This window comes from Eucalyptus grandis, chromosome 2, assembly GCF_016545825.1.
Source record: "Eucalyptus grandis isolate ANBG69807.140 chromosome 2, ASM1654582v1, whole genome shotgun sequence".
Taxonomy (NCBI): domain Eukaryota; kingdom Viridiplantae; phylum Streptophyta; class Magnoliopsida; order Myrtales; family Myrtaceae; genus Eucalyptus; species Eucalyptus grandis.
In genome coordinates, this window is record NC_052613.1 from 46,327,493 (window position 1) to 46,350,358 (window position 22,866).

The 22,866-nt window shown below is 40.8% G+C and overlaps 3 protein-coding genes across 6 annotated transcripts; 1 reads left to right on the forward strand and 2 right to left on the reverse strand.

Moving 5' to 3' along the window:
- The first annotated feature begins 6,379 nt into the window (after positions 1–6,379).
- LOC104433187 lies at positions 6,380–12,233 on the forward strand. The gene is made up of 9 exons (XM_010045862.3): positions 6,380–6,889; positions 7,284–7,474; positions 8,241–8,419; positions 9,331–9,615; positions 9,703–9,761; positions 9,867–9,903; positions 10,015–10,086; positions 10,577–10,898; positions 11,518–12,233. Exons 1-9 carry the CDS (start codon positions 6,772–6,774, stop codon positions 11,971–11,973), a joined length of 1,719 nt encoding a protein of 572 aa, XP_010044164.2. The 5' UTR covers positions 6,380–6,771; the 3' UTR covers positions 11,974–12,233.
- Positions 12,234–12,514: 281 nt separating this feature from the next.
- On the reverse strand, positions 12,515–13,894 carry LOC104435500 (putative fasciclin-like arabinogalactan protein 20). The gene has a single exon (XM_039307295.1). The coding sequence runs from the start codon at positions 13,774–13,776 to the stop codon at positions 12,658–12,660; it is 1,119 nt and encodes a 372-aa protein (XP_039163229.1). The 5' UTR covers positions 13,777–13,894; the 3' UTR covers positions 12,515–12,657.
- Positions 13,895–14,402: 508 nt separating this feature from the next.
- On the reverse strand, positions 14,403–21,795 carry LOC104433186 (sulfhydryl oxidase 2). Of its 4 annotated transcripts, none has more exons than XM_010045857.3 (12): positions 21,306–21,795; positions 19,367–19,391; positions 19,190–19,282; positions 18,518–18,699; positions 17,864–17,933; positions 17,710–17,778; positions 17,514–17,584; positions 17,273–17,429; positions 16,019–16,059; positions 15,731–15,877; positions 15,163–15,653; positions 14,403–14,959 (listed from the first exon to the last, which is right to left on the reverse strand). In XM_010045857.3, exons 1-11 carry the CDS (start codon positions 21,533–21,535, stop codon positions 15,173–15,175), a joined length of 1,566 nt encoding a protein of 521 aa, XP_010044159.2. In that variant the 5' UTR covers positions 21,536–21,795; the 3' UTR covers positions 14,403–14,959; positions 15,163–15,172. The 4 variants fall into 4 exon arrangements, with proteins under 4 accessions (XP_010044159.2, XP_010044161.2, XP_039163212.1 ...); XM_010045859.3 differs by having other exon boundaries at positions 15,210–15,653; positions 21,306–21,794; XM_039307278.1 differs by having other exon boundaries at positions 18,518–18,704; positions 18,996–19,282; positions 21,306–21,324.
- Positions 21,796–22,866: the final 1,071 nt, after the last annotated feature.

Sequence of the window (22,866 nt, forward strand, 5' to 3'; positions counted from 1 at the left end):
ACTCAAGTTAGATATTAGGTATGTTTGAACTATCATCTGTACATTATTAAAAATGAAGAGACACACTCCATAATAAGAGAGTTAATTCCATAATATGTATTCTATACTATATATACACGAGACAATTAATAAGAGTGACAAAGGTTTTTATCTTAACTTTCATGCGGTGTAAGACTCTTAAGGAAAATAGTTCATCAATAAGTACCTTCATGACTCTTAGTTGTTCTTAATATTTCTATTCAATATTTGCTATATTAGAATGTTGTTAATAATCATTAATTGATTTAATCTAATAGAACATGTCTAAAAAAGCAAGTTGAACTGAAATTGAGACTTCAAGGAAAGAGGAAAATCAAGTTTGAGATATTACATTTTAGTTTTATATTCTTTAGTCGACCAATTATAATTAGTTTAGGTTAATTATAATTGTGAATATGATATATTACAATTAAAAAGAGATCAAGAGATATAAATACAATCAATTAATTTAGGGTATTGCATACTATATCTATTTGAAAATGTTATGTCCATTTTGAACTGCTATATATTCATAATAGATGTATGACAACAAGCTCTCGAAGTATGTTGGTTACATGAATTATTTGTTGGTATGAACATTGCAGAAATGAGAAGAGAGAGCTATGTTCAGTCCATCATGTGCAAGTGGGAATGGGTTTTATAAAAAGTGCTGGGCCACTCATGCTAGGCCAAACCTGGCCCATAACTCAAAAGGGGCCCACAAGAGAAGGCGGTTACTTTTGTGTAAAATAAATTGCAATATAAAATAACGTTAAAAAACAAAGATAATTGACAACTTTTACAAGTTTTGATTTTTAGTGGGTTCCCTCTTGCAAGTAAAAGAAGTTAGAGGCTTCCATCAACGATCGAAGGATCGATCTTTCTCGAGATTGCAACAACATTTAATCCATGGAAAACAAAGTACGTCTATCTTGGTGATGTGCTTTACAATCGGTGTTACAAGGATCCTACGACACATTTCCACATTTGTATTTTAGTGTCACTCGATAGTTTAAGTGTAAGTTTTTAATTAGGAATCCGTTCTTGACAAATGGAAAAATAGAAAATCAATAGGAGCCTTTTCATGAATCCAATGATGACCTGGAGAAGGTAACTTCAAAATGCAAAAGCACCACTTGTGATCTTAGAGGATTTCAATCGGCTTAATAAAGGAGGTTGATCGACAAGTCCGATGGACAACTGGTTTCAAACCCTCGTCACTCCCCGTTCACTAGTTCTCCTCCAACAATTTCGTTCCTCCTCATCTCCTCCCTTGTCTGCATCCAAAATTGGAAGTCACCAGACGGGAAAGGAGGGTAACTGCGCGAGTTATTTCCTCCCAAGATCGATCAAAGAAGTCTGATACAAACAGTTGATGTTTCGTAGAGAAGCCATCGTTTTTACCATGACCGTGCCTTGTCATTTTGGTTCCCAACCAGCGCAAGCATCAAGCTCTAAAACCCTCTGTGATTGCACGACTTATATTTTTGTTGAGTCCATGTACTTCATTTCCTTAAAGGAAACAATCCCCGGCCGCCGTGCGCCCTAACCGACAAACGATTCCAGGGGATCACTGTTGCCTGGGTCCCACCTCTTGTGGGCCCAACTAACATTAAAATAAAATAAAATAAAATAATAAAAAGAAGACGTAAAAGTCAAAAAGTTAAAAAGGACATCTACGGTTTTGCGATCCAGTGGCGAACGCCTTTCATAATATTGGCGCAAATTCAAGTATGTTATTCTTGCTCCGTTTAAGCTAATTTATCTTTTTGGTGAGGAAATATGCTTGTATCGTTAATATTAAGCCTTTAGCGTGTGATTAAGGAAGAATGTATTGTATACTCTGCTATTCTTTATGTTTACTGAAAATCATTTAGGCTGTCGATAATTTTTTTTACATTGAGTTTTCACATAAAATCTTAATACTTTTATCTTCTTAGCATTTTGGCATTATCTTTACTTATTGAGAGATTGTATTGGCTGATTATTGTTGATTTCAGTTGATTTAGTTTTGAAAAGAGAAATTGATCCTAAATTAGATTTGTTCTTAGTAAATTGTTGCTCTGGGTTCTCTCCAGCAACCGTGGCACAAGATATTAATTAACCAACATATGCCAAGATTGATGTCGCGAATGAATCAAGGGTGGATGATAGCTTGAACAAGAATGACTTGGCGTAAACAGAGTGGAAATATTTTTCTTGTGACACATAAATACGTTGATATAAAAGTTGCACTCGAGCATAAATCATAGAGGTCGATCAAGTTGTATTCAAATTCGTTAATTTCATGCCGGGAGTAGGTTGTATACTTAGGGTGTGCAAAATCGTAGTTCACGTTCCTAAATCGGACATTCCGACGACATTTAGCCATGTGATTGTCGCCATCGCTAGAGGCTTTGCACCTCCCTTGAGTTCAGTCCGTTCGGTAGTATCGGGCCTTACAATACAAAACGTGACTCACGTTTACAGCCATCTTATTTTCTTTGACGCTGCACCTTTCATATAGGCAGAAAAATAGAGCAACGACTAAATCTAAATAGACAGTTTCACAAGTGTAGTAAATTTCTGAACAAATCAAGTTCCTGGATGGAAACTTGACTGCAATTCATACGCTGGCAACAAATTCCAACCGAGCAAGCTAAGTAGCATAACAGCTTGCTTCTACTGGATCGCATCTGCACATGTCCCCTCTCTCTTCCCTTTGAATATCTCTAAGAATCTGACTCGAATCATTTGCAATTTTGGGGCAATTTAAAACTAGACGGCCCTTAAATGAACCATGTAAAGAGCCCTGGAGGATGTTTGATCATTCACATAACAAATCTCTCCTTCATCTTGCACCTACTAACATCTTTGCAATACGTTTCTCGATTGTGTGGAGATTATAGCCTTTAGGATGCGTTTGAAAATATTTCTGTTTCTACGAATAATTTTTTTTTTTTTTTTTTAGAAATAGTTCTTTTTTTTTTCTACTCTCTATAATAGTTTCTGAATAAAACAACCCGTTCAGTAACAACACAATATTTCTATTCTCCGAATAGAAAAAGGACAAGAATGTGTTTGATACAACCCATATTTTTTTTTTTTTTTTGTGATATAGAATTTTTTTAATTTTTTGAGATTTTTCCTTCTTTTTATTTTTTTTCCATCGGCAACTGGTGGATGGTGGCGAGGGTGGCAAACAAGGCAGGCGATGGATAGCAAGGAAAAAGAAGAAAATAAAAGAAAGAAAATGACTTATTTCTATAAATTATTCTTAGGAATAATAAGCTTTTTTTTTTTCTTTCTACTTTTTATTTCTATTCTAAATCTATTGATCGGCTACTTTTCTAATCTGGTGTTATCAAACGAATTTTTTTGTTTTTTTTTTTTTTCTGGAGAGCAAAAAAGAAAAAAAAAACAAAGGAATATAAATGTTACCATATAGAGAGCCTTCGGTATCATTTGATTTCACTTAGATTCGTAAAACTTGTTTTTTCGTCCGTTTATTTAAAAGGATTTTCAATCGAAAAAGATGTTTGGTTATGCTAAATGAGAAATGTCTATCCAACATCGTTTTCACTTGACAACCTTTGCCTGCTATGTGTAAATGTCTGGTCCATTTCGTTCGTAGCTACGTGTCTAACGTGAATTTCAACTGCCCTCACGATGATAGGATCAAGAGAGAGGCGCCCCACCATTTTTAGCGTGACCGACTGACCAAAACCCTATTTAAAGATGCAATTCCCTTCGCGGGTAATGTCCGAACAAAAACAAAACAAAAGCAGAAACAGATGACCAACGCAGCACCGTATCGAGTCCCATGTGTTGCGCCGCATAGAGGGGGCACGTGCTTCTTCGTCGCTACACCGTCGCGAAAATGCTTTGCCTCGCTTGCCAGTTTCACTTCGAATGGCAAAGTTCTGGTGAACGCTTGTATTCGAGCATTCGGGGATCTAGAAGACATGCGCGTGTTTGCATGACGTTTTCTCGTTGGATATGTCATGTCTTTATGCATGACCGAATGGAGCGTTGAGTCAAGAGATAGATATGAAAGTCGACGAAGTTCCCTTTCGCCCAACTAACCCACGTCCAAGAGAAAACAACAACGCGGTTTAGGGTTTGGCCTTTTACTTGGAGCGTTGACCGTGATGGAGACCTCCTCTTTTAATCCTATATAAAGCGATCGTGATCGTTTCCTCTTACGCATTTAGGGATTGGATTCCTTATCGTTGCTGTCGTTGTTCTCTCGCCAAGCAAGTTTCTGTGTGCTTACCCTCCAATTTTGTAGAAGTAACGCCTGATATTAGACCCTTGGATCATGCCTTGCCACGTTTCTTTTTTATAGGTGAGCGCATTTAAGACGCCAAATAAAGAAGGGGAGACCAGGTTTTTTTCTTTAAGGCTAGTAATCAAGTCTACTCAAGTGACGAGTGAGTGATTATGATAGAAACTTTTTTTTTTTTTTTTTTATGACCGCCCTCTAGACACTTGTAAGGCATATTTGATAAAATAAATAGTTTCATTTCTAATGTTTAGGTTATGATAAAACCATAGAATCTCAGCGCATTAAAAATTGCAGACTTTATCTCCCTCAAAGGGGTACTTGTCAACAAGATCTTAATCGTGGTTTTGTTTGTGATGGGTAATAGTCTATCTTTTATCCTTGAACTTTTAATCTGTCTAATTAAGTTCTTGAATTTGCATAACTTTGCTAATTGAACTTGCATAATCAACGCCCATTTATTTAGAGCTAATCAAACTTGATCAACTTTTCCAATCATGCTTGCCCTGCTTCAAATCCAATTCATTGGAATTGATTATTTGCCAAAGCTAGCAAGATTTAAAATGAAAACCTTTTTAATTAAAAACTTCGAAGATGACAATCACAATCAAATCTTGAGCAATTCAATTTCTCTCCATAAACATTACACTTGAGCTTTTCAAATGTGACTTTCTCTGGCTCGAGCAGACTCTTTAGCTTTAAGGAATCGAATTTGGAGGCGAAGGGGTTTGATTGGAAAAATTATGCGAACATAAGAACTTGATTTTAAAGAAATGCATAAATAGACTTTTATCTAAGTAGTTGATGCTTTCTTCCGCCATTGGCCATATATACATGGCATCAGCACTTCACTAATAAACATAAAATGTATTACGTTTAATTACGTTTTCTCCTTATGAATGTTACATATAAAGCAACTTGACATACTTGCAAGTATTTTCTAATAAAGCCCGTCATGATATACTATTATCATTTCACAAATCTATTTCCTTTATTAGTCCTAATACACCCAATATCATTCTTCTTTTGTGCCATCACCAATTATTACAGAATTTTGCCCAAACATTATGCCGGCACAGGTAACACTGCTAACCCCTGAAATCCATATCGAGATGCTGCTATATACGTGGTTACCGACAACGACACTAGCTAAAAAAAAAAAAAAAAAAACCGGCGGGAGAAGTTGTAACTTTCGATGTACTGAATGATTAGGAAAACTTACTCGTTAAGACAATAAATGATGAGGATAGGCAAAGGCAAAAGGAAAAGTAGGACCAAATAAAGATGTACCCTTTTCTTATGCCACGCTGGATTTTACGTGTTTCCGAGGACCGACCCCTTTTTCTGGTTTGATTGATTAAAGCCGACGTGACATTTGCGTGATTCGCGGTGGCGATCCACCGCCACGAGAAAAAAATCATACGCCCCGGCGGCACGGAATCGTGGTGGAGATCGGGTGCGGCGTCCGGCGCGCGCCTTTTCATGCTCCCTTCCTCCCCGCGTCCGCGTCCGCCAATCCAATCCGCGGGAATTCCGCGTGCATTTGCTCGTCGGCAGCAAGCGGGGCCGCCGGTGCTTCCCTCCATCATCGAACGTCCAGCTTCCACTTGTCTGGGGAAGCGCAGAACTCGCTCGGTTGAGATTCAAGATGAAATTTTTAGCGTCTGGGCGTGACTGGACGATCTGAATCTGACAACCCTTTTCGAAATAGTCAATTCGCGGATCCGGTGGATTATGTGGAGTCACACATGATCTCGTGCGCGCTATGCAAGGATGGCTGGCAGTGTGGTGAGAGGATTCGGTGCGCTTGACTGCACCAGATGTTTGTCTCCATATGTTAAAGTGAAGGCTGATTAGGCGTAAGCAATTCAGGGGAAAGATACTCTAGTTTATCGCTATAATCTCAGTGGCTGATTTAACATGATAGATTAAGCCTATGAAAAGCGGCAAAAAAAAAGAAAGAAAGGGAGCCAGAAAAGCGAGAGAGAGAAGGGGAAAAAGCAGAAGTAGACAAAAGATATCAGGTGGGGTAAGCAACAGTAGATATCGATAAAGAAGAAAAGCCCACACTGCTTATCTCTGCTGCTTCGTTAATGCACAGGGAACGCGGAGTTAGAGAGAGAGAGAGAGAGAGAGAGAGAGGGTCCTTTGGTGGTGGCATTCACACCCGCCTTTTTTTCCTCTCTTGTCACTCCTCCCACCATGTGACTCCCTGTTCCCGTCTCTCTCCTTGTCTTTCTCTTTTATATGCTGTGAATGGGTCGGCTTTTCGCATTCAATCTCCGCCCATCTGACTCTTGGTTTGCTCTGGGTGCCGGATTGATGACCAGCTGGCTCTGTTGACCGCTCCCTCCGTTGCCCAATTCCCAAGTTTCGGTTTTTTCCCGGGGTTTGGCGCGGGGGCCGAATCTTGGAGATGCTTTTTCTTCTTCTCCGGTCGCTCCAGTGATATCGGGTTCGCCGGAGAGGAGGGGAAGCGGTCACGAGACATGGGAAGGCTCTTGATCGCTTTCTTGGTTCTCTCGTGGGCTTCTTCGAGCTCGATAGCAGATGACTCTGTTTCGACCCGGCATGGACTCGCCAAGGATCCGCTCAAGTTCATCTTGGGTCAGTCACTTTACTAGGATTTCGATGATCTTGCTAAAATCTCGAAGCTTTGCGTTTCTTTCTTTTTATGCGAAGTGGCAGTTCTTGGAATGGGCTTGTCGGTGATTTTCCTTTCGTTTCGTTGCTAAGGCGAGATGAAGAATCTTTTCTTCGCATGTAACTTTACATCCGCTGAGCAGTTATGTGCAGAAGATTCGTCGTTGGGATTGCCAGAAAGCTGGGTATTACTTTGTTTGAAGCGTTGTACTGGTTCAGTAGATGATGTAGTGCATTGGCAGGCCTGAGATTCTCTGCACTATGTTACTCGTATTTGTTTTTTAGTAGCTTGGTGCTTGTTCCAATTATTTGCAGCATTGCAGTTGGTGCTTTGTCGTCTAATAGTTTGTACCCGCAGGTCAAGAGAATTTGGGGCCATGGAAAAATGGCATCTCGAACACTGCCCTTGCAGAAGCGCCTGGGCCAGAAGCGAGTGGTCCGCAGAGCACACTGGTGTTAGCGGGGAATAGAACAAATAGGCCTGATATTCTTCGCGGGTTTAAGCATTATCGAGATGGTTGGGACATTTCTAATCGGCATTACTGGGCTGTAAGTCTGGTTTTTAGTTCTTGTTCATAGCATTTCTTAACGTACTACCATTAAAATTATTTAGAAGCATTGAGTCTCGTAGTAGTTATTCCTCTTTGTTTTTCTCTTGTGCTAGTGGACCTAGCCAAATTGTATTGTTGTTTTGCTTCGTTCCTTGTGTATGTACTAGCAAACATGAATATGGTGGATTGAGTTGATGATTTTTGGGATAACTCAAGTGTCCTCGTTGTATAAGTGGATCCAATAGTTAGGTTAAAGTTTTGCATTTGACTGTTCACCTATACAAAACTCTACGAATCCCAGTGACTGCTCTGACATTAAATTGGATGTCAGGCCTCTGTTTCTTCAGTTGCATGGATAGGGAAGCAAGCCTCACATGATAGTGCATCCCTTCGTTTCATTTTGAGAGTTACTTGTTGTCTCCCTAGACAGCTGTTTCTGCTGTTTAAATCACCAAGGTACCTTGCAAATTCTGTTAGTCTGGATTATAATCTGACAAGGAAAAACAATAATAAAATGACATCCAACAGTTTGTGTTTTGTATACTTGTGACATCTGCCTTGTCATGATCAAAATCAAGTTGGCATATGTATTTGTACTTCAGATGTCGTCTACAGCATTTTGACGCATATCGATTGGATTTGTGTCATATCATTTCCAATCTGCAAGGACACATCGGGGTAGTTATATTAAATGATTCTATTGCATTAAGATTAAGTTAAATCTCTGCTATATACCTGATTTTTCTAACCATCTTTCTTTGCAGTCTGTTGCATTCACAGGTGCTTTTGGTTTCGTGCTTGCTGTCCTATGGTTTGTTTTTTTCGGGGTGGCTCTACCGGTACATCATTGCTGCAGATGGCAAATGACAATAAAAGACAGGGGATCTCCCAATTCACAAAGAATATGCCTCATAATGCTCCTTCTCTTCACATCTGCCGCGGCGTAAGAACCCAACTTCAAGCTCATATCGATAAATTGTTAATGTCAATGTATTTTTGCTTCCTGTTTCCCATTTATTTATTTATTTGGTAAAGGCTTTTTTCCCATTATTTGCATTCTCTTTGTTCTTTCTTTTTTATTCTTTCATCAGTTAATTTTCTGACTTTTGGTGGTTTATTGGAGTGAAATTCACTTAATTGGATTAGGGGTCCTCTTTTGTGCATGTATAACTTGGTTGGATGTACTAATGTTATAGTAATAACATGTCTGATATGATCATATGAGCACATCATTCACTTCTTGCCAAGTGGTTTCTATCTGTCTCCAACTTTCGTGAGTTTTGTCTTCTTTAGCAAATCACCCACACATTGTGTGTGCATAAGAGGTAGAGGATAGAGATTTCCGTGCATTCCATTGATTGTTCATGTGGAGATTTTGCCTCTTTTCTCTTCTTCACATTCTCTTTGAACTGTTATTCTTTCATTCTTATTATTGTTTACTTGGCCTTCTGTTGTAATGTGATTGACAGAATGACCTCTGCTAATATATATATTGTTCGTCCTAATCTAACTCTAAAGTTACTATCAGATTTTTGCCTTAGCTCTTTACAGAGTGTGAGAGTTGAACTCCACATTTGAAATTAAACGTACCCACCCCCCAGCCCTCCTTGAAAAGATGGGGAATCAAACTCCCCACCTCTCCCTTCTCATGTGAGAAGAGTGCTCACTAGGGTAGACTCCTGTAATTGACCTCTGCCAATTTAACTAAGATACATAACATCTGAAAATTGATCTACAAATTTCATTACCGATAGAATAGTCATGAATGTTTAAGTAAACAGCACTCTAAAACTTTTGGATCTTCTGTTCATTTTCAAGCTCTTCTTAACACACTCTAAATCTTCAAATGTACAGGGTTGGATGTATACTTCTATCTGTTGGACAGGATGAATTTCATGGTGAAGTTTTTAGTACTCTGAAATATGTTGTCAACCAGTCAGACTACACGGTGCAGACACTCAGAAATGTTACTGGGTATTTGTCTCTTGCGAAGAATATCAGTGTGGCCCAAATTTACCTTCCATCCAATGTCATGAGTGATATAGACAAGTTGAATCAAGATTTAAATGCTGCGGCAGATACTCTGGCAGAGAAGACAAGCGAAAACTCTGGAAAAATAAGAAGAGTATTTAATGCAGTGTATGTATTGTCCTTGCAACACTTTAACATACCGAGTTCTTATTGGTATTTGAGGCAACAATAAGTTTTTTCGATGCATTTGTGCAGGCGCTCAACATTGATCACTGTGGCTGCTGTGATGCTTCTGCTGTCTCTCATTGGACTTTGTATGTATCTGCCACACTGCTATTATTTACAATCTCTATCTGACCAGTATGATTTTATTTCTCCTTGTCTTCTTGCCTCTGATTCATTATATTTTCATCTGCCAGTGTTGTCTGTCCTTGGCCATCGGCATGCAATATACTTGTAAGGCTTTTGCATTGACAATGATCTTTTTGCAATGCAACAGTGATTTGCATTTCTTTCTCAATATTGTTTTATTACTTGAGTCTAATATGCTATCTCTTATCTTTGCAGATTTGTCATAAGTGGGTGGCTACTTGTTGCTGTTACTTTCATCCTCTGTGGAGTTTTTGTAATTTTCAACAAGTAAGATGCTGAACTCCACTGCAAGCATCTTCATCAATTCTCCCTAGCCTCTGTATTCAATAAAACGAAAGATCTGCTTGTAGATTTCTATATAGGTGCAAGCTGAATTTAGACTTTATTAGTTCATTTATTTCTCTGAGACATAATCTGCATGCGGACTTCATTACTTTCGTAATATCATTCTTATGTTTGAGGTTTGATGTTTCATATTCTAAATTTGAACCTCCAACAGTTCCCATTTCTTCATTATTTACTTCTATTTGTCCTGTTATACATTTTCTTGTGTTGTATCCTAAAACTTTTTAGCTTTTGCTTGCATTGCCAATATATTAACTGGTTGTACCTTTCATGACTAGACTAAAAATCAATCCTGTTGCCTGAATCTATGCCTTCTTAAGATCTTTAATGCTTTGAGAATATATTCATGTCATGTGAATGAGAATACTGGGAATGATAGAAACTGAACCATTGCTTCTCCTCTTTGTCTCAGTACAATTTCTGACACTTGCATGGCAATGGAAGAATGGGTGGAGAATCCCCATGCTGAATCTGCTCTTAGTGACATCCTTCCTTGTGTCGACCAGAGAACCACAAATCAGACACTAGTACAGAGTAAACAAGTCATCTCGGGTATTGTCAATGTTGTGAATCAATTTATATATACCTATGCCAATACATACCCAGCCCAGGGCAATCTCTATTACTACAATCAGTCCGGACCTATGATGCCGCCTCTCTGCTCTCCATTTGACTCTGCTCTGAAAGATCGCCAATGTGGACCGCAAGAAGTGTCCATTGCAAATGCTTCTTTGGTATGATACTTGTTGGCCATTATTTTGTCCTCCTCTTTCTACTAAGAGAACAAGCCGTTGCAATACATGCCCATTTGTGGGGACACATTAGGTCCTTGGTGCTTAAGTTAAAGCTGTTAAAAATGATAATTTTAATTATTCACGAGGTCCACATCTGATGCTTTTGTCAAAAAAAGACCTGGTTTGGGTTGTTGTTGATATTTCTTTTATTCATTATTAGTGGTTAAATTTTGTCTTTCTCGTTTCTCTAACACATATACTTCTGAGAACAATTACTTTGAAGCTAAGTCACACCTGCAAATGTGAGATCCAGTGATCCTGTGCATTTGTCTGCTTTCCTTTCACTGATGAAATACTTTTGGGATTTCCCTTTTGTATTCTTCATGATAACTAAATCCCAAAGTAGTTAGTCTTTCACGGTTTTTGTTGAAGTTCTGTACTAGTGGGTGAAAATCACTAAAAACATCCTTTGCTTGCCTTGTTGCTCTCAATAAGCTGCAGTAGTTTAAGAGAAACGATCACCAAGCAACGCCTAGTCCCTTTCCTTGTACTTCAACTGGTTGCATTATTAGCCTCAATAGATTTTTTGACTTCTCCATTTCTTTTGAAATGTATTCAGGTCTGGGAGAATTACACATGCCAAGTATCTGCTTATGGCATATGCACTACACCCGGTAGAATCACCCCTACAATTTACACGCAGTTAGTGGAGGCGGTGAATGAAAGTTATGCACTTGAGCACTACGCCCCTCCTCTACTTAGCCTTCAAAATTGCGACTTCGTGAGGGACACGTTCCAGGAGATAACCACCACTCATTGTCCTCCTCTGGAAAGTCATCTGATGTTGGTCAATGCCGGACTGGGCTTGATCTCTATAGGAGTCATGCTATGCCTTGTCCTCTGGATACTCTATGCAAACCGCCCCCAAAGGGAGGAGGTGTTTGCGAAGCTTTCCTTACCAATCAAAGTCTGCAGGAACTTCAGGAGCGATACTAATGACAACAATATCAACGGCGGCAACAACAATAATGTTCGCCGTGATACTGGGTCATCCAACACGAGTAGTGTATTTTAGATCGAATGGTAGGATCATTATAAAAGTGTGTAGTTTACTTTTTCCACTTTTTATAGTTCGAGCGTCCTCCCACGGCAGGAAAAAAACCAAGTGGGGCAAAGCTTCACTTTGAGTTTTTGAGGGGTAAAGCCTTTTCGACTGTATCCTGTTGCTAGCATGTAGTGATTTCATTCTTGTTTCTTTTCTCCCAAAAGAAAACGTGGCTTGCGAATGTGCAATTCACGGCATCTACTTATTAGAGTTGCTTGTTAGTATGATTATCTTTTAGCACCTCCGGTAATTCACCGGTTTTCCAGCTGGGAAGCGACTCTTCCGTGGAAGGATATTTCCAAGTATTTAGGCTGCGGCCATCTTCAGGTGAAATTTGGGGCCCGATAGAGCGACGCTGCCCGTTTATAGAAAATCTATGTGCTTCAGAAAGCAAAAGCAATTTTCTGTATGATAAAGGCTAGTGAGTAGGAGGCATAAGAAGAGAGAAGCAAAGAAAATTGAAAAGCATAAGGTGTATTCATCAATTAAGAATTTTCTCTGGGGAACGGCAAAGAAAATAGAGGTACCATGGACACTGAATTAAAATTCCTCTGTAGATCAGCATCTCCTTGACACTGTACCCTTTTCTGCATTGTCATATCTCTTCAAAACCATATGCACGTTTAACTAGAAATGCAACGGATCGACCAGAACTCAACAACAGAATTGAGCAGAGACCAGTAGGAAGATGGCGATCCAGACCCGAAACTGCCACGTCGCCCATCCCTTTCCCTCGAAATGGCCACTCTTTTTGGACCCCTTGTGCGCCGCCTTGTGCCCCCCTTTGTCCACCGCCCTGCTTTTCGCTCCGATCATCTCGCGAACCCCATGGACGACGATCCACTCGTTCACGTACAACTCCGGGTGCTCGATGGCCACCTTATTAACCATGAAGGTGTCGCCGGATTTCGCGATGCGAATGCCGTACCCTTTCTTGTACGTCGGCAGCGCAGGCCCATTACTGAACTCAGTCAGATCACTCCGCAGGAGCTTACACCGAACCACGTGCTGAAGAAAGATCGAAGCGTCCTCGCTGAAGTTGCCCTTGTTATGCGTCATCGCCTGGTCGACTGGAGCGAACAGAGTCAACGTAGCAGTCCGATACTCGAACCCCAGAAGCTGCATTCCGAGGATAGAACCCATCACAGAATACCCTGAAGATTTCATCTTTCTCGAAGCCTCGTGGAACGAGCCATCGCCCGGAAAGCCCGCGCGGTTTCCCCTCTTCAGCGAGGGGACGCAGTTCAGATCCAGCGTGGGTCCCTGCACGGGCGAAGAGAGCTCGAAACCTGGGTCGAAGAACCTCTCAACTCCGAAAACCGTCAGGGACTTGTCGGCGAACAGGGGCAAGCCGTCGATCTTGACGCCGTTGAGGGAAATGGACGGGTCGCCCGGCAGCGAAGTGACGATGAGGGAGCGGTTGCCCAGCGCGGTCGGGACGGCGGTGCCGTAGGGAAGCGAAGCGAGGAAGCGATGGGAAAGAGGGAGCGGAGCGAAGTGGAACTGGAGGAGGGAGAGCGAGGGCTGGCCAGACCGGGAGAAGGCGGCGTCGCGGGGGGCGAAGATGGTCAGGGACTGAGAGCGCGGGACGACCGACGTCTGAGAGACGAGCTCGAGGGTCAGAGCCATCGACGTGAAGCGGGCGCCGGAGAGGATCCGGGCGGCTTGATGGAGGGAGTCGGAGTGAGGGGCGGAGGAGAGGGAGAGCGGAGGGACGACGGCGAGGACGGCGGCGGCGGCGGCGACGAAGAGGACGAAGGGTAAGGACGCCATTGATCGAGGAAGCTTGGGGGAGAGAGTGGTTTCTCAGTTTGGTTGGCTCCGATTGAAGGTGGAGCACTGAGAATGAAATGAGCAGAAGGGCTTCTCATTGACGAGCCCGAAGATTTGGCGGGAGATTGCACCTGCACCGTTTGGTTAGTTAGAAATAGTTACGGTTTTTTGGCAGTAACTGTGCAATGACGAAACTGACCTCAGAGGCTGATGCGGATTTCATCATTTTGCATTTGCTTCTTTTTTTTCTTTTTTTTTTTGGCAATTTTGAATCTACATCTTATAAATCGCAGTACGTACACGCTTACAGTGCAGCTAAGAGCTTGAATACTCCTATTGACGTGAACAGGAATTGCAAGCAGATCGATCCAATCATCAAACTTCAAGAAGATTGGCCTGCATGGAGAGATCTCCCAGCCCTGTCAAAGAATTGTGAATGCGGAATGAGGAACGTGCTTAAGGCTAATGAGGATCCAGCTTGCACATTCAAAGCTCCGCGATCGCTCCGTCGTGCTCATTCGGGCGCTCACCGGATGTAGAGGTATGACAATTCATTCCAATTCGATCGAACAAAAAGGAGGAGAAGGTGCCATAACCCATTATTGGAATCAATTATATGACTCGTCTTTAAAGTATAGAATTCAATCATATAGTAAGATGAAAATAGACAGGGAGAAACAGGTACAGGCATATGCTATTAGATCATCCCTTCCTAGTGCCCACGCATCTGGTCCTACGTTTTGAAAGCTTCTCTCTTCATGAACCATAAACAAACATTGCTCCTTGGCCATGAAAAGCAACTAATTCTCCTTAAGCGAGAAACAATCCCGCTCAATCATCAATGTACAACTCCGTAAAGCACAAGTACAAGAGAAAATTCCAACTCAGAAATCAATGGCGACACCCACGGGTCACCCTCTACCATACTTTCAGAACACTTACATTAACTATGCCACAGAATCGCACAATCTCATCTAAAATCATGTAATTTTGTCCAAAAAGTATCTGTACAATCCATATCGGACCTTCAAAAGGCAGTAACTGTGTAACGGGCCAACTGGTGCGGGAGCATTCAGGGAATTCCTATTGCTGAGGTTGATTTTACCTTTGGTTTTTTTTTGGCACCTCAGTGTGTGTAACGACTGTCCGTCAAAAAATATGTTAATTCCAGCTTCTTCTTGGCCTGAAACGTCGTTGAAGGAAACAGAAAAGAAATAAGAAAATCTAACTCCAAACAAACAAACACCCCCTCCCCTCCAAAAAAAAAAAAAAAACTCTTTTTTCAAATTCCAAAATAAAGGATCAGCAATCCTAGCATCCGGGAACATTTTTGCCCGTTTACCCGCTATAAAATTCTTTAGTTATTTTCCCTAAACTGATAAGTACCTACTCAAAATCATATGTTTTTATAAGAGTGTAAATGGTGGTAATACTTCCGATTCTTCTGCCGTGAACGCCAGTAGCATGCAAGGGCTCCAAAGGCACAGCTAGCAACAGCAATTGCTAACGCAGCTCCGATAGGCACCACAATCGCATTTGTTGAGGCCGCTGAATCTTCCAGAGCTCCAGTAGCTCCATCCTTCTGAATAATATCTTTCTTCTGGTAAATAGACACAAGGGTCTTCCCATAGTACTGCTTCAGAAATTTAAAAACCTCATCCTGGTCCCAGTCAATATTAATAGAACCATCATTCCTTCGACTGTCAGACTGATGACAAGATGAGCAAAGCTGTTTTGGAGGCCAAATGATCTTTGGAAACTCTGGATCGGCAGTGCCTAGAGAAGCTTCATCTTTCATCAATCTCTCATTTACTTTGTTATGCGTACTCCACAACCAAAGTGCAAAATCACGTGTTGTCTTGAATGGAGTAGAAACACTGAAGAAAATATTTGCACATGGTAAATGGTAATAATACTAAAAGAGCTTAAGCACATGGTTATTAGATAGTTGTACCTTGAACACATTGTATAGAAATGTTGGCGACACTCCTCACAGATGAAAAAGTTGTGGATAAAATCGCATATGGCTCCAAATGCAAACTGACTCTCTCCATCTTCAATTCTTACAGATAGAGAATGAAGAAGCACCCACAATCCACAGCTGCAAAAGAACCAAATCGGCTGAATTAAAAAGTGTAGCAAGAAATGACATGAGCTTCTGCCACATTATACTGAACCTTCCAAAAATGATGCTTAGGTGAGAGTGATGAGTCAGGCTTCAAATAAAGGAGAACAATAATACCTAAATCCTCTAGTATCATTCTTGCTGCCACGGCAGAACATCTGCAACAAAACACGACGAATGCCAAAATTTAGCTGCTGAAACGTATAGGTAATTGAAATTCCAGCGCGAGGGAAATGTGAAATAATCAGACAAAAAAGTTTCTTCTATCATTAAGTCCAACACTTTGTCAATTTGTATGAGCATGGTGTGAAAAGGATGAAGATAAAAACATCGGCTTATTTTGGCACCCAGCTCTAGTGGGCTGAGGCACAATACCCGACTGCTATTGTTGCAAAATCGATGACTGCTCTTCAACAACTAAATCACCTAGTTTCAGAGGTGCTCTCCACTTATGTATCATCTCACTTTCTCTTTTACTAGCACTTGGGGAAGTCACAAACCCATCATGTTTACTGTTTGATGCACTGCCAGAGTGTCAATTGCATGAAGGCGACTCTGAATATTGTGAATTTCTATGGCCGGTACCATTATAGCATCCTAGACCAGAAATCAGGTTACTAATTGCTTAATGAACCTTGTGATTTGCATGAGCTAACCTCCTTTCCTTCAGGGTTCAACCTTTATTTGTAACCTTTTCACATTTTCTTTCTTATCTCATTAAGACTTGACAAGTCACACCAAATCATTGAAGTCCAACATTATTCCCAAGTAAAAGGCATCACTACCAGAGTCCAAAGGCAAGTTATAACACTGACAAGCACCTTATGAAACTACCGCAGCTCTACCTATTATAATTCCATTCTTGTGCTTTAGGCTGAGGATCAGACGACCTAATCACTTTTGGCAAGGCATAAAAGTTTGGAGTAAGAAGAACCTGATTGCTTAAAAAGATCACACTGGATAACATATCATGCAGATATAAAATGTTCAAGCAACGAAACTTCTGTTACTAATGAACCATGAGAAATGGACACTAAGGATGGGCTTTAAGATGATGTGTAAAACTGGTTTATATGTCTCTAGGCTACAGCACGTTGGAAATCTTTTCTGCACTCCTCAAAATCACGATTAGATCTGCCATTACTGTGTTGTTTCTCTCTTTCCCCCAACCGTAGTAGCCTAACCTCAATGAATTAAAAGACATTTCAACAAACATTAATTAGAAGTGCCCTGCTATTATTATTTAAATACATAAACACTGATCAGATGCAAAAAGTTCATAAATCTCACACAGAGATATCCAGAATTTAACGAAAGTAGAGAATGCAAATTTAAAAATAAGTATGAAAATAGAATTAACAGTGTACCTACCCAATATCCACGAGGAACTTCTTTTCCACATATCTGGAAATTATGAATGGCTGTCTTGTCACCACCACTAGAAACTTCCTGTCTGTCAAGCATCAGCATATCCAAGGGATAAAAGTGATCAAAGTTGACAAGAACTTCCGCACTACCCTGACGACACCTAAAACAGACAGTCTAAGTCAAAAACTAGTGAGGCAGAACATTAATGGCAATCATAGTTGCAAAATAAAGAATGTGAACTAACCGCCTCGAAGGGTGATGCACAACCAGAAGTTGCAGAAATTGTATGAGTGAAGCCCGAGTTTCCGACTTGATCTTTTTCATGTTATATATGGAGAGGACCAGAAATGAAATTGAAAACAATGTAAGGGATTCAGTAAAAAATGGAAAGACGCCAGATTAGGTCTCACAGAACCATATCAAAGGTAAATAAATTGCACCTTGTGCTCTAAAATGATGTCAAAGGCAGTGACTGTGGCCTCCTCAACATCATATACAGCCCGTGCAATCTTCAGTTAACCATTTCATAGTCAATAGTAGTACAGAAGAGTATAATTAGATAAAAAAGAACTATTTGGACTATGATGATCCCACCTGTTCAGGGTCTGAAATATTTGACGAGAGATGCTCATTTTCAAATTTCTCATCATCCAAACCATATGAGCTGTACATTCAGTATTGAACAGTAGAGAAAAAAAATGAGAAGTCAAAGTTTAACTTTGCAGTACTTAATATGTGGCTCAAATAACTCAGATAGACAAGATCGTCGTCCACAAATGTGAAAAGAAAGGTAAAGCCCACTTCACTTCGAAGATTAGACATGTCTCAACCCAAAAGTAATGTAGCTCCCTGATTGACATCTAATAATGAGGTCCTCATATGAATTCTCGATTTCACTCTGACAATAGTGACTATTCAGTATACATTCTGATTCCATCCCCACAAATATATATATAAGTGAATCAGCATCTACTGAACTACCAAGCACAACAAATATAAGTTGATCAAACTTGAAAAGCCTATTTTATGTTATTTGCATATAATTTAGCTGTCAATCTGGGAATCTAAAATCTACAGATGACTAATTTGTTAATACATTCCAAAAATGAAAGGATAAACTTATCTCTGGTTGACAAAAGGAATTTAAGTAGCTGGATGCATTTGTTAGAATGTCCAAGAACTTATAAGATGAATGATGTACCACGAATAATCACTTTCTAACCAGAAAATACTAGAAATACTTCCTACCTGCCCATTTGCTTATTGATCCAATTTAACAGGCGTTCTGCAGTGCGTCCATCATCAATTGCACGTATCTCACTTTTCTCTTGTTTAGGTTCCCAACCGGCAGCAACAAACTTGGAAGGAGGCCCCCAGAAGAGCATAGGATAATGACTCACAGAAAATTTATCACAAAGTTTGTTGTTTATCTGCTCTGCCAAACAATCAAAATGGACCAAATAGCTGAATCATGTATTAAAGAGATTCCAGCAAAGACCGCATAAGCAGGTCAATCTATAGTACAACATAAATAAGTGAAACGGCAAGGGGCCAGCATTTTCAATTTTCAAATAGATGGATGGTACAAAAAAGTGGTGGCTTTCAAGTAGTGGACCATCCATGTTTATCAGTAGCAAAAATTGCAAATCATTCATTTTCCTTTTGATAAAAATTTCATTGTCTAATACTAGCAACCTGCACATCAGATATTTGCCAACACAATTACCTATCCAATTCGAAATTCCTAAATGATTTTGCACAACCATGCCAGTTCTGATCCATCATACCACAAGTCTGGACATAAATACCTCTCTAAAGGAAACCAGAGTTTTCCTGCATTTTTTTTGTCTGCAAAGCAGAGTATTTCGAAGCAACAGTATTTGGAATAGAATGAAATGCTGACACAATAATTTTAAGTACCCTCAGTGCGCAGTCTACTCTTGTCATCAAAACTATCCCGGGATGCACTGCATCAGGTCCATTGAAAAGTCTGGCCACCTTCTCATATTGCGGCTACAAAATTGAATCTTAAAAAGTTATTAAGAGAAAAAAAAATAAAGAATTCAATATTTGATATGTAGCACTAGCAGATAGTACCTTGTAATTTCTACATGCAGGACACCTGCAAGATCAATAATCAACAGCAATCAGAAATTCAGTTATACACACCCAGCCACTAATCCATACATCTACGCTGCCACACAAAGAAACCGACATAAACACACACATGAACACTCAAACTCGTTGGACACGCATGCGTGAGAGAGAGAGAGAGAGAGAGAGAGAGAGAAGCTCAGAGCTTGTCTTTCGGTAGAAGCCTAGAATTACAATTTAACGTACCTGCAATGCATAACTGAACATTTTGAAATTCACTAAAGCATTTGGAACCTGTCATGCTGTTGCATGAGCAATTATACCTATATACCTAGAGGGTAAGGGCAGTTGTTGCCACCTCAACATGTTGGCAGAAGGCAAATCTACAAATTTTATGTCAAATGTATCCCAGCATAAGAATTAATCAAAGTGAGCAACCTGGTTTCTAGAATTCAAAAGACCAGCAACTTAAGCAAGCACTTATTTAGCTGCTACATATTGTCTAAAATTGTGTTTTACCATTGATCAGGCATAGCAGAATCAGTTAATCAAACTAATTCAATCTCAGATGCCATATTGCCAAAACACAGGATGGCATAACAACATAGGCTAAGTGAAATCTAACATATTTCCACCAGTTAACCAGCCAGAACATGTGAAGCCAGATGAAATTCTACCTTCCATCTAAAGCATGCAGGGTCCATGCTTGCAAAGGTCATCTTAAAGATCATTACTTGAGAATGGAGAGTTGGTCGCTGATTTGGTAAGTTGGTGTTTTACTCAATTGGGCAATCATATTCAAGCTATCAGGTGTGTTAGTATTTAGTACTATGATCAGTTGCAGCTATCTGCTCTCCTAGTATTACAGGCCAACTCATAGCAAAGGGAAAGCATTGGGGTGAAAGCCTGCATCATAAAATACCACGTTGTCCTTAAAATTCATTATTTTGAGCAACTCATCCATGATGTCTCCGATAAACCCATGAGTCGCATGATTTTTTCGTCTCTACTCTTTCAATTGATGCTCCTATTGGCTCTAATAATTTTCCAACATGATATCCATATCAAGAAACCAAAGGGTTGCATGAACCAATGCTGGTAATAAGGTCAATCCGAGTCAATATTTCAGTTAATATTTTCTGCAGCTTAACCATGAAGGGCTCATTGATATGCAGCAAAGCAACAGCAAGATGATGCTCCACAAATGTTTGAATGAACAAATTCCATAATCACTACACAACATTCAGTCCTTTATCTCACCAACCACCACAGATAGACATTTTTAGTGATGAGTACCACCATAGCCTCACTGTTTAATGGTTCTTGGCAGCTTGCTGCTCTCTCTGACTTAAAATAAAGGCTGATCAATATATGAAGATGGTCATGACAATATCTCCCTGATGACCAGCAGAAAAATATACATAAACGTTCAGCCCTGACTTAATTTTTGTTTACTGAACATGCTTCAGAGCTACCACTACGCTGGCTGCTCGATAAAAATCCATCCTACGTGAGTCAACCGGCTTTCCCCCAACGACCACAATTTGTTTCCTCGTGCTACCAAGTACCTAATTCAAGTGAAAATATAAATTTTCAACACAGCCAAACGGAAGCTGACATCTCTCGCAGTCTTCAGTTGCTCATGAGCAATGGAGTAACAAAGGAACATGCTCTACTTTATTAGCTCAAAAACTACCACCACGTATCAGATGCAACGCCGGTAGAGCTAACAAAGGCACGCCAACTAACCCGATCTCAATACTACCAGAAACGTTTCTATACCACCTAACACTAATCATTTCACCGGAGAGACAGGTTCCCGAACGGGAAATGAATCGCGCCGAACGGCGCTCCTAGTCAAATCAAACGGCGAGGCATCGCCGAACTCACGCACGCACGCGGCCCAAAAGATGCTATCGGGAGGTAGAGAGAAAGCACTGACCAGTGGGCGAAGAACTCGACGACGGCGTAAGTTGCGGGAGTTGCCGCGAGGGCGGCGTCGAAGTTGGTGGCGTTCAACTCGACGGCGTAATCCGCGGCGGGGCCATCGGCGGCGGCGGCCCGCAGGATCGAGCGCGATCCGGCGGCGGCCCAGGGCGGAGACGCCGTCGCTCGGTGGAAGACCAGTGGCGCCAGATGCAACAGCAGCAGGATCGCAGCTATCCAAGACATGGAAATGGAAATGGAAATGGATCCCGCGAGGGGGAGAGGGAGAGGGAGAGGGAGAGGTTTCTCTTCTCCGATCTAGCTGCCGGCGGACGGAGATTACAGGGGAGGCGGGATCCGGCGAGAGGGAGGGAGGAAACGGCTCCGAATCGGGAATTTGAAGTCTTTTTTTTTTCCTGGGGATCCGATGTCTTTTCGTTACAATTGTCTGCGATTCTTTCCGATGGAGAGGAGGTCGGAATGCTGATTAGTTACGGATTTGTTCAGGTTTTGGTGGGGGTGTCGGAAAGAATTTGTTGTGGGAGGGGGCCCACGCTTTTCTCTTGACCTACTAGTTACTATGTGCTGCTTCCGAATTAAGAAGGGCCTAAAGCCCACGGTTTGGGCCTGAGTTCATATTACTACTATTTACACAGTAATGGCTGCGATTACATCATATTTCGAAAGTTTGTTTAAGAGAAATATTGATCGGAACAAGAGTTCGGTAAATAAAAAAAAGGCTAATCGGTGAGCGAATTTCATTTGTTGGTTCGCATTATGAAATTCGAAGAATTGATTGTCATCAATCTCCATCTCTTCCCATCGAAGACTCCCGTTACAAAGAGTAGCGAGTTGAGCATGTTGAATGAGTAGGTCATGTTAATATCTAGATAAGCGTCTCTATCTCGACAGTTCGTACGCTAACTTTGCAGGACATCCCTAGCATTGTCCATCCCGCTACGCTTACAAGGGGAGCGGCTAGTACACGTCGGCCTTTGCTTTTTTCCTAGTTCCCACTTTGAAGGCTTTCGCCATCACCAGGCCTACCTTCTCTCTCCCTCAGCAGCCTGCCTCACCATCACCACATCCGCCCTCCACCAAGGCCGCCCGCTGCTCCCCTCCGTCGATGTCACCTCCAACAACAGGCGGATTAGAGCGCCAAACAAATCGTAACCCTCTAGAACTAGAATTACCTAATATTTGCTGATCTCGCGATACCAACTAAACAACTAAACATTTCTGCATTGAGAAGACAATGAGCATATGAAACCGTTCAATCAAATCCCCTAGATTTGGTCGTCTATGCAATCAAATTTTGATTTCCAAAAATAGAGTAGCTCGTTTATGGAACATATTTTGTCTTTGGATGTTAATCAATCCAAATATCTTGCACAATTGAATGTTTTTGTGTAGATAATCTCAGTCAATTAAAATTTTCTAAATAAGGAATTCAAACTAGATCACGAACGATTAAGGAATAAAATTATCTTAAGATAGTATTCGTGATAAAAGTTGTTATAGTAGAATTATAATCCATTTTCATATTCACAATCATTGTTTATATTCTAGCTGCTAAT

Bases quoted from the DNA above. Each gene is read 5' to 3' on its own strand.
- LOC104433187 (XM_010045862.3), top strand. From the start codon at position 6,772: ATGGGAAGGCTCTTGATCGCTTTCTTGGTTCTCTCGTGGGCTTCTTCG. The intron at 9,762-9,866 runs GTATGTATCTGC...TTCATCTGCCAG, and splicing joins GCTGTCTCTCATTGGACTTT to TGTTGTCTGTCCTTGGCCAT. The intron at 9,904-10,014 runs GTAAGGCTTTTG...TTATCTTTGCAG, and splicing joins CATCGGCATGCAATATACTT to ATTTGTCATAAGTGGGTGGC.
- LOC104435500 (XM_039307295.1), bottom strand. From the start codon at position 13,776: ATGGCGTCCTTACCCTTCGTCCTCTTCGTCGCCGCCGCCGCCGCCGTC.
- LOC104433186 (XM_010045857.3), bottom strand. From the start codon at position 21,535: ATGTCTTGGATAGCTGCGATCCTGCTGCTGTTGCATCTGGCGCCACTG. The intron at 19,392-21,305 runs GTCAGTGCTTTC...TTGATCTTGCAG, and splicing joins GTCGAGTTCTTCGCCCACTG to GTGTCCTGCATGTAGAAATT. The intron at 17,779-17,863 runs GTGGGATCATCA...GGTTAACTGAAG, and splicing joins ATATTTCAGACCCTGAACAG to ATTGCACGGGCTGTATATGA.